Source organism: Sinocyclocheilus rhinocerous, unplaced genomic scaffold (genome assembly GCF_001515625.1).
Source record: "Sinocyclocheilus rhinocerous isolate Xijiao unplaced genomic scaffold, SAMN03320098_v1.1 scaffold1, whole genome shotgun sequence".
In the NCBI taxonomy this organism is placed as follows: domain Eukaryota; kingdom Metazoa; phylum Chordata; class Actinopteri; order Cypriniformes; family Cyprinidae; genus Sinocyclocheilus; species Sinocyclocheilus rhinocerous.
In genome coordinates this window covers 1,333,404-1,345,225 of record NW_015638974.1, presented here as the reverse complement: position 1 = coordinate 1,345,225, position 11,822 = coordinate 1,333,404, and the positions used below count along the sequence as shown (strand labels likewise).

The 11,822-nt window shown below is 33.9% G+C and overlaps 1 protein-coding gene across 1 annotated transcript in view; it reads left to right on the top strand.

Annotated features, from left to right (window-relative positions):
- The first annotated feature begins 2,388 nt into the window (after positions 1-2,388).
- Positions 2,389-11,822, top strand: part of LOC107750471 (prominin-1-A-like) — a 30,224-nt gene continuing 20,790 nt past the window's right edge. Inside the window, exons 1-4 of the mRNA XM_016565838.1 lie at positions 2,389-2,954; positions 10,123-10,184; positions 10,348-10,374; positions 10,847-11,052. Of these exons, the coding sequence (XP_016421324.1) occupies positions 2,705-2,954; positions 10,123-10,184; positions 10,348-10,374; positions 10,847-11,052 (545 nt within the window). The 5' untranslated portion in view covers positions 2,389-2,704. The remainder of the gene's footprint in view (positions 2,955-10,122; positions 10,185-10,347; positions 10,375-10,846; positions 11,053-11,822) is intronic.

The following is an 11,822-nucleotide window of genomic DNA, read 5'->3' as shown; positions in this document are numbered from 1 at the left end:
CCTTGTTGTTGTGGTTGTCATTTGTTTAGGGTGGAGCCTTAATATGCATTTTCATGAAGAATTATAATCTTCTTATTATTACTATATTAGTTTAAATGGCACCAAGTGAGTCAGGACACCCCTAAACATCACATGCACAGCTAAAAACAAGTCCAGACCGAATTAATTAAATCCAACCACTCCGACCCCAAGCCAAAAATAGTCACCTAAAGATTATGTAACGCTAAACTGATCTGTGCTAAAACCATAGAGATCTAAACACTAAACCGATTGAGATTTTGACTTGGAATGTGTGTAAAATTAGATAACAGAATGAATGAATACCGCTATGAGACAAAGTCTATTTAAAACCGGATTAGATATCTCAAATTCTGCTGAGCTGATGTACAGTGGAGTTCAAAAGTCACTCTCACGTTTTCATTATATTTCTTGTAGTTTGCTCCCCATTTGCTTTAATAACTAGCTCTCCCGCTTAAATGAACAAAACATACTCATTCTCACAAATTTGCTTATTCATTTTGCTCTGTGATCTAAAAACAGTGCATGAGCTTATATTTGAAAGTGCATAAAATATATTTGAAATATAGAATTTGAATAGATAAAATAATTATATAAATTATTATATATATAAAATAATGAGAAATATATATATATACACACACAGTATGTATATATATATAATTTTTATACTATTTTAATCGTTTCTTCAAATATTTAAAAATTCTAAGATATTGTTTATAAACAGGTTTAAATTAGATTTTGACTCTTCAACCGCACCGTATATAGTGAGGGTATGATACATAATATTAAAAAAATAAAACAATCTGATTTTTTTCTTTCTTTTTTACATTTTATATAAGATCTGTTATAGTTTAAAAGACAGTAACAGTTGTGTTTATGGATGAAGACCAGAAGAATTTAATCCTTATTTTGTACTAATTTACTGATCATGTAACTTTAAAATGCTCTATCATACCCTTTATCTTTGTTTTCTCTTTTTCTGTCCTTCTGTGATGTGTGTGTGTGCATTGAGTTTGGTTGTGATGTCTGACATGATACAGATTGTGGCCTCTTTCTACGTCTGTCTTTCTCTCACTCTCTGTCTCTGTTTATTGGTATTCATGTCCATGCACACACGGCTGCACAGAGGCTTTTCAGCTGTTCCAAATGTAGCTGTGGGACATTTCAGTGAAGAAGACCATCAGCTAGTGTCTTGGCAGAGTCCGGATTTGCTGCTTTTCTGCTCATTTGACTTGTTGACTGTGTGAAAAGAGAACATTGCTGTGTATTTCTGTAAACAATGACTGTTAGTTAATAAAGTTGTGACCACTAAGTTACTGTATCATCATTCTTTGACTGTTGAGTCTGATAACCAGTATGTCTAAGAATTTTAAATATTCTGTGGAGTACATAAATATAAAAAGATAAAATATTTCATAAATGGATCTATGCCTATATTGTAGTATATAGGATAGGATTTACAGCATATGGTATGTTTAACATCCAATTCAACTGGTTACACTTTATTTTAAGGTCCAATTCTCGCTATTAACAAACCATATACTGTATGACTTTTGCCTCAATAAACTCCTAATTTGCTGTTTTGTTAATAGTTAGTTGTTAAGTTTAGGTATTGGGTAGGATTAGGGATGTATAATATGGTTATGCAGAAAATGTGCAGAGTTAATAGTGATCATTAGTGCCTATACTACACTCTAAAAAATGCTGGGTTAAATACAACCCAGTGCTGGGTAAAATAGGGACAAACCCAGCAATTGGGCTATTTTGACCCAGCGGTTTGATTAAATGTTTAACCCAACCTTCTGGGTAGTAACCCAAATTGCTGGTTCAAAACAACCCAATTGCTGGGTTTGTCCTATTTTACCCAGCACTGGGTTGTATTTAACCCAGCATTTTTTAGAGTGTTAACATTAAACTTATGAAATTATGAATTATGATTAAACAATGTGTGATCATTTAATTGTAATGATGCTGTAGTTAATTTGAATTGGTTCTAAGTCAATCAATCAATCAATCCAGAAAAAGGCATGATAAAACATTGGGGAAAAAAAAAAGTTTTGAGACATAATAACTAGCAAAAACAGTAAAACTGAAATCTGTTAATCCAAGATGAAATATACGTTTTAACAAAAATCAACTCCTGGGGCAAAACAGTGTATGAAGCTATAGAAGCTATTTATCACTTGGCTCATATCTGCAGTTATTCACAGTATTGTCGATTTGGAATTGTGTGCATTGTGTTAAGTGCTGTAGGTTATTTCAGCTTCTTCCACACAGGAAAGGAATGACAAACTGCTTTGAGTGACTTGGCTTGACTCACTAGACGTGATTTCCCTCTAAAGCCATCTCCAGTGCTAGTGCACTGCAGAGCAGACAGAAGAGGAGCGCACAGAGGTCAGACAAACACTCAGCTCATCCTGAGCTGTCCAGACCGGAGGGATGTTTACCATGAAGATATCAAAAGGAAGCGGGGAATAAACGCACCAGCTGGAATATATATTTTTGCATTATTATTTTTTTTTTTTTTATGTGTCTCGGGTAATTATTTTCTAATATGTATTTTTGATGTCGAGGACTAGAGAGCATTCCAAACAAACATACTTTTATCTCACTTTATCTCTCCTCCACTTTTCGTTCCCTCCCGTTATTTATCAAAATCTCCCCGCGTAAAGGACTGATAGGCATGTGGTGGAAAGTGGGGCTCGTGCTGGTGATGTGCTCGGGTCTCACGAGCAGCGAAGCCCGAGAGGAGCACCGGGATTCGCCTCCGCGCAACACGATGCTCAGAGCGCCCGTGGAAACGCTGGACTTTGGCTTCGTGCCGTCGATGGTGTACGAAACGCACGCGTATTATGAACCGGGTCCCATCGGTATTGTTTTCCACATGGTCCACGCGTTTCTGTACGTGGTTCAACCAAACCCTTTCCCCAAAGGTGAGATGCACACTGGCTTTGAAAACGCGCAAAAGTTTTCCACATTCTTGCGCGCGTATTTGTGGGTCAGTTTCACATGGCAAACGTCCACATGTACTTACAGAAGTGTGATGTAGACTTCAGATTGATGAATACTGCAGGTGCATGCTTCAGTTAGTATGAGATGAAGGAGTTCTTATGGCAAGCCGTTTTAACGTTTATTCCTTAAACCTACCTATCTTTGGTAACACTTAAAGTAACACCTTGGTAACATTTCAAGGTGTCTTTGTTACAGTGTAATTACACAAATAAAGTACTGAGTAATATTTATTAACAACGTATTTACTAAACACTGAAAGTAAGTGGTGTAGAATCAATTTTCAGTCAGAAGTAGCTAGTACATTTCACAATTATATATGAAGAAACACAACAAGTAACACATTGAATTAAATGTGGGATTTTGAAATAAAAAGAATTAAATAGTGTTTTTGTAAAACATACACCAGTAATCTTTGTTTTAGGGTTAGTTGCATGTAAATGTGCAACACATGTCATACAGTGTTATTGATAGTGGCCAATTTATTTTATTTAGTAATCTAATAGTTGCTAGCATGTTTTTAAATTTCACTTGCTATTCATTATATACGAGTAGCCCTGCTTATTGCAGTAGCGACTTATATGTATTCAGTTGCTAATAATAATATGTATAAAATTATTTCTTTGCTACTAACCATTAATCAAGTAGTGATAACAATTCCATTGTTCCTGGTAACAAATGGCTACTATTAACATTACTTGTACTGTTTATTTGATATTAGTGGATTTGTAGAAAAGTAGACATGAAACACTAGTATCTCATTTGCTACCTTTAACAACCTGTAAATGAACAAATTAATTGAACAGGTGTTCCCTACTAGAATAAGTACTAGTGTCTAATAAATTTTTACACCAATGATCAATAATGAAAATGATTATCATGCATGACATTACTATTTAATTAAAATTTGCTATCAATTTTACACAAACATGTCAAAAAAGTAAAAGAAGTATAAGCTGTGTAATGCCATTCTGTTTACATTAATCCGAAAAAAAGGTCTTATTTTGTGATTGGTTACAGTGTAATCAAACATGCACAATGTAGCAGTTTCTTCCGGAATGGACCAGAACACAGGGTCTTTAGACAGAGTCTTTACCTATTCAACTATAACTATTTTTAACCAGACACGCAACGGTTAGTGGCAAATTCAGTCAAGCCAGTCAGAGTTAAGGAAGAGCAGAGAGATGTGCAGTGAGAAAATATGATGACATATGTTTTGATTTTGCTATTTTTGTAATTTTGTAACAGGGCAATAATAATAATAATGGATATCCAATAACAGTTAGACGCAAAGGTATGATTTACATAGACACATATATTTAAACAATCTGCACTACTAACATAAAAATGAATACTAGTAAGATTTAAGGAATAAATGCTAAATTGGCTTGCCATAAAGAAATGAATTGAAAATATGTGATATGATGTATATTATTATGCCTGGCTGGCTCATGATTTACTGTCATCCATTTGCTGTCTGAACCTGCAGAAAGTATGGATATATTGGAATGGAAATGATTACTATTCACCGGATAAGACTGCACTGGTTTTGTTACTGTACTGTTTGTAGTAACAGTACAGTCTGACTACTAATAGAGTTCATTAATCTACAGATTTCCAGGTGTAATTCAAAAAGAAGAAGGTGTTTGGTTTATTCAATGAGGTAATGAGGAGTGCATAGAGACTGGAATTATGTAGAACTGTTACATTGCAATGTATAAGTGAGACTGGATAATTCACCCAATTTATCACAAGCCACATTTTTTATTGGGGCAGTTTGTCACATTTTATTGTAAATATCACCAATATTAATTTAAATGAATTGTTTTTTGCTTTACAATTCATTTATTTTTTGAAAAGTCAGTGATAGGCTGTTTAATGGCAAGTTCCACTGTGACAACTTACCCTACACTTTAACTTTTTTATTATTATTATTTTTTTATTTGTCAAAGCTGTAAATGAAACTAACATTACTGGAATACGTTTTTACAAGAAAATAGTTTTCCAGTCTTCAAATTTTCCCATTTAATTCAATATTACTTGCTGTTTCTTTGTCATTATTTGTGACATTTACTACCAATTTCTATATGAAAATATAGAAATATATATATGGTTTCACCGCAATTTTTTTTCATTGATAGTATGACAACATGCAACATTATTGGCAGTAATGGTGGAAATATTTATATTGGTATATGCCTACATATACCATGCATATATGTGACCCTGGAGCACAAAAGCAGTCTTAAGTCGCTGCATGGGGTATATTTGTAGCAATAGTCAAAAATACATTGTATGGGTCAAAATTATAGATTTTTCTTTAATGCCAAAAATCATTAGAATATTAAGATGATGTTCCATGAATATATTTTGTTAATTTCCTACCGTAAATATATCAAATCTTAATTTTTGATTAGTAATATGCATTGCTAAGAATTTCATTTGGACAACTTTAAATATTTTGATTTTTTTGCACCCTCAGATTCCAGATTTTCAAATAGTTGTATCTCGGCCAAATATTGTCCTATCCTAACAAACCATACATCAATGTAAAGCTTATTTATTGAGATGGTGTATAAATCTCAATTTCAAAAAATTGTTTGAAAAAACAAAAATTGTGGTTTTGTGGTCCAGGGTCACATATATGGTATATGCCTACACAGAAATGAAATTTCAAAAATAAACCTTGAGTAAAAAGTGTGACAACTAGTCCCAGTCTATTTAAGGTCAGGCTGTTGGCAGGTGGATTTCTGTGTGAGGTCAGCATGTTGAGCATAGAGGAGCGCTTGTGTGTGTGTGTGTGTGTGTGTTTAGAGTACAACAGGATTGCATGGTTAAGTCTCTGCTGCCTAACCAATTAGCCGATCTGCTGTATGAGTCACCTGCCCAATCAGGTAAGCTGATAATCTGAGTGCAATATGCTCCAAAGGTACACGCAATGCTCCTGACAAAACTTACAACCCAAAAACAACCATTTTGCAAAATTTCTGACTTTAAATCACAGATTTGAATGAAAAACAGCACATTTTAAGAATTAGGATCCCATTTTTAACCATGTGTTTGTTGATTAAGAGACAGAAACACATCAAACACAAGCCACAAACAGATATTATTCCCTCTGCAATCTCTTTAGTACCGCTAAATCATTCTTTGCAGATTTGTAACTCTTGATTTTATAGAAAGGTACTCCTGATGTAGAGATGAGCCTGGATTACTGGATTAAACAGCAGTAACATGCACATTATTCAAGTTAAAGGCCTCTATATTTGTCTGCAACTCTTTTTCCAGATTAGTCACAGGTTTGAACACAGTTGGAGTGTGTTGTCTGTGAAGGAATAGATGGATTTATAATACAGCTTAATATCACGACATTCATTCTGTCATTCAGTCTGCGCTTTAATCCGGGGACTCCCTTCGTCTCAGCCCAGATGAAGCTTAATATCACTGATCACTGGATTTAAAAAAAGAAACTGCACTGTAATCGAAGCACAGGAAGATCATCACTCAGATATGACCCACTTATGCTATTTTATCCATTTAGTCAATGTGTCTTTATTTGTACTGTACTGTTGTGGAAGAGAGTCACCATTTTATTCATAAATTTATCGCCTATGTGCTTCATCTGCTTCATCTGTTCCCATGTATTTGAGTGGCTTGTTGGATCTGTAAGAAAAGGAGGGACGGAAGCGAGAGTGTGTGAAAAGGGGATTGAGGATTAAATAGGAGATGAATGGGGTTTGGTAGAAGAAGGGAGAAAAAGGGGAAAGAAAGCATTAGAGAGGGAGAGCGACCGCTGAAATGGCCAACAGCAAGACCAGTGTAAGAGGATTGACCATATGCCATTATAACCAGTGATACCCTTTCCTCTTCACACAGGACTTCTCTTGTTCGCTTACACACAAATGCACAATTTGAGATATCTCACACACAAATATCTGCCTGCATAATTCTATAGTCAAGTAATCAGTGTTGGGGGTAATGCATTACAAGTAACGCGAGTTACGTAATCAGATTACTTTTTAAAAGTAACTAGTAAAGTAACGCATTACTTTTTCATTTAGAAGGAAATATCTGAGTTACTTTTTCAAATAAGTAACTCCAGTTACTTTGTTTCCATGTATTGACTGACAGCTCTGGTGTTGCCATGTTGAGAGAAATCAGGAGTAAGTGCAGAGCGTTGTGTGTGAACATGATCTTACTGTAGATCATGTAATCTAGACTAAATATGAACATGTGTTTACTCATCTCACCTCCACAAAAACAGATTCAGTATTCCTCAAAATGAATAAAAACAGTCAAATACAAACTCAGAATATTATACAAACCTGCAATAATCCCTCTACTGTACAGACGTGAATTTACATTTCCTTCAGCCTGAGGCGTATTCATTTCACTTTTCTAAAGAAAGGGCTTTTATGTTTGTAAAAGAAGAACTTTTTTATATTAAAAACAAACAAGCAAGCCCTGCCCAGAATTAAAAAGTAACTCAAAAGTAACGTAACGCATTACTTTCCATAAAAAGTAACTAAGTAACGTAATTAATTACTTTTTTTAGGGAGTAATGCAATATTGTAATGCATTACTTTTAAAAGTAACTTTGCCCAACACTGCAAGTAATAATATAAGCACTCTCAACCATCCCATGGATCCCCCTAAAATATAACTGTATATTCTGCTTGTATGGACAGAAATTCTGACAACAGAAAATTATATTTGATCTATATATACTACTGTCCAAAAGTATGATTTTTTAATGTTTCATGTTCACCAAGGCTGCATTTATTTGATTAAATATACAGTAAAACAATGAAATTGTAAAATATCATTACAGTTTAAAATAATGTTTTCTATTTTAATATATTTCGAAAAATGTAATTTATTCCTGTGATCAAAGCTGAATTTTCAGCATCATTACTCCAGTCTTCAGTGTCACATAATCCTTCAGAAATCACTCTAATATGCTGATTTGCTGCTCAAGAAACATTTCTGATTATTATCAGTGTTGAAAACAGTTGTGCTGCTTCATATTTTTGTGTGGAAACCATGATACATTTATATATATATATATATATATATTTTTTTTTTTGATAAATAGTTCAACAGTATTTATTTGACATAGAAATCTGTAACATTATAAATGTCTTTACTTCCACTTTTGATCAATTTAATGTATCTTCGCTGAATAAAAGTATTAATTTTCTTTAAAAAAATCATACCAACCCCAAATATTTGAATGGTAGAACATATAGTACCTTTTACAGAGACTGCTGAGGCATTATTTGAAAGAGTTCGCTTTTGTGATAATGTTATATTGTTTTGACTGGGCAGGCATCTGTGATCTGTATAAAGCAGTGCTGCTATAGTTAGTGTTGTACAGCGCAGTCTTGGCCATGGTTTTATATTCTGGATCATGTTCTGTTGATCTCCCTGTAAGGTGTCATGCCAGAAAAAAACCCTGCTAAACTTATTACAACTGTAAAGAAGCTTATCCTTTTATGTAAAGGTGTTTTAGGGTTAAGTGTTTGTTTATGTTGGTGCAGTACACAGATTTGCCACTAGGGGAGGAGACGTTTCATAAAGGACTGTAACATTTATATTCACTCATAATATCATAACATTCATGAACATAGGTTCTCTTTGTGTATGTTCGTGCATACACATGCAAAAAAAAGAGTATTGGAAACATGCATACTCACTAATGTTTGACAAACTCTCTCTACCTAACCATCAAACCATTATCCTTGTTGGGGCAATTGAATTGAATTGCATTTTTAGTAAAAATATAAAAATGCATACAATTTTCTTGATAGCTGAAAAAAACAGCATATGCTGGTTAGGTATGTTTTGAAGCTGTGATGCTGGTTTGAGCTGGTCCTTTGCTGGTTTAAGCTGGTCCTTTGCTGGTTTATGCTGGTCATGTGCTGGTCTTACGCTGGTCGGACCAGTTTAGGAGTTTATGCTGGTCTTAAGCTGGTCGGACCAGTTTAGGACCAGCACATGACCAGCTAAAAACCAGCATAAACCAGCAAAGGACCAGCATAAACCAGCTCAAACCAGCATCCCAGCTTCAAAACATACCTAACAAGCATATGCTGGTTTTTTCAACAGGGAGATTAGTTTCAGAGAGTAACATTTAATTATGTGTGAGTTTTCCACTGTTGCCATCAGTAACACACTCAGAGGTGAGGTATATAAAGGCTATGTTTAGCTCAGATGAGGTCAAACGTGATGGGTGAGACTGTGCCTTAGGGTATTAGGGTAAGTACCATGTAGCTTTTAAACCAGTTTTCAGTTCAGATGGAAAGGGGAAAAACATATAAATTATTTTGACAGTCTCTAGCATCTTGTTAAGTGAAGGGCTTGTTTCAATAACAATCTCAATCAGTGAATTTATTTATTGGAGTAGGCATCATTGATATTTATTGGTTACTTAATGCATATTTGTTGGTTTATAGAAAGTCTTATAATAGCTATCATTTGTGTATAACCTAAAACATGAGCATAAACATCATTCACACGTGTATGTTACACAGAAATGTAGGCTGAGCAGACGGTTTGTAACAGATGCTAACATACTGTAGCAATAGCATTAGCACTGAAAACAAGACTCTGATGTCACCGTACTGTTAACATAGCAACTAACAGACGCAGATCTGATCTGTTGTTTTTTCATAACGATGTATGACCATCTGTAACTGCTGTTTGAATCTAAGATCACATGTATACTGCTGTAGCTTCTTTATCCAAACAATAATGGCCACTAAACTAATATCAACAGATCAACTAAACAACAGAAAATTTATTGTTTTATCAGAGTTACAGTAAGTGAGGAAAGACAGACAGAGGATTTATTTGATTTGATTTGATGAAGTGTTTATCATGGTATAATCATAACAATCACAAAGAAGGTTCATTTCAATAAATCTTTCTTTCTCACAAAGTAATTTAGACAGAGCCAAGGCACTTTCTTGTCAATCCAGCCCCATGAAAATGAATTAATGTTTGAAGGGTTCTCGAATTTCTAGTTTATAGTAACTAAAATATTTTGTTTTCTTGAACTTGTGAGCTAATCTGGTCAATTTTCTGTTACAGATCTCATTGTTAAAATGGTCCAGCAGAACATGGGAGGAATCAAAGGGGACGATTACAAGAAGGTGTGTGTTTGTTTTGTGCCACACTGTATATTATATAATAAAATAAATAAATGTATATTGCATTTAATAGCTTATATGGAATCGCATGTTCCAAACTCACTTTCTTTCTCTTTCTCTTCGGCATGCACACTAATGATGTCTCTTCAACTCTACGACAACGCAGCCAGAGAATGTTGTATTATTACTACAGGTACTGTTTAAAAGTGAATTTACTCTTCATGCCCATTACATGCACTGCCACTCTTTAACATTTTAAAATCTGAATGTTTATTGTTTTATTTATTTATTTATTTATTTTTAATGCAACATTTGAAGTAATAGTTATCTGAGGAAGCTTATTTCTGTCATGGGATAAAAATATAAAAAATGTAATTGCAAATTTTTATTTCACAATTCTGAATTTTTTTTCTCTATTCTCAGTTTATATCTCAAAATTCTTATTTTTCTTGCAGTAGAAAAATTGACACTTAAGACTGGTTTTGTGGTTCAGGGTCACATATAATGTGATAAAATTAACGAATAATTTTTATCTGACCCATATATAAATTTCATGATAAAATATTTAGAGCAATTCAAGCTTTGTCATCTTCATTTGTGGCTTTTCTCAACAAATAATAATATATACGTTTAATCATGATGAAATGCTCTCTCCTCTTCTCCAGGCTATCTACTATGAGCTGGGCTTCATAGTGCTGTCGGTTCTGGGGGTGATATTTGTGCTGTTCATGCCGGTCGTGGGCCTGTTTATCTGTGTGTGCCGCTGCTGTGAGAACTGTGGGGGTGAGATGCATCAGAGACAGAAGAAGAACGGCGACTGCCTAAGAGGTTTCTACATGGCCACACTCATGGCTACCTCTGTCTTCCTCGCGTGAGTGTTTGAGAACATTTATAACAGTCTATATACTTTCCACATGCTTGTAAAAGTGAGTTGTTATGCAGAAAGTTACTCATTTCGAATTTGTTCAAATTAGATTAAATTGGCAAATATTTGGTAATTTTTTGGTAAAAAAGTACTTGCTTAAATTCAGCAATTTTTGTGCATCTGATATGCTTTAATTAATTATTATGCATGTATAGAATACTGAGTATTCATGCATCTTAATCATTTGACTTGGCGTTTTGCATACTTTGTAGCAGAAAAGTACACATATTTGAACACAGGGTTAATCATATGGCATTTACAGCTCAGATGATTGGTTCAAACGAGCAAAGATGGCAGATTTCAAATTACGATTTCGCATATGGGGTCCTGCGCTACACAATAGCATTGCTATGAAAAGGAATGCTAACTGAAAGCCTTCTCCAATTATTATAGACCTCCTTGGAAACTGTAGTGCAAGGTACTGTTCCCAGATTATATCACTCAATATTATATAATAAATATATTAAATATTATATACAAATATAACAATAATTTGAATAAATTATTTATTAAATTAAAATATTTACTAATATAATAAAAGTATTAATTAAATTACAAAATAGTTAAATACACTACTTTCAAATTTTGGGGTCGGGAAGTCAAAGAAATTATTTATATTATTCAGCAAGGATGCATTAAATTGATAAAACTGTTCCCATAGTATCCCACTCATTCACGAAATTAAAATAAATAAAAGTGGAGTCACCAATTTTCTA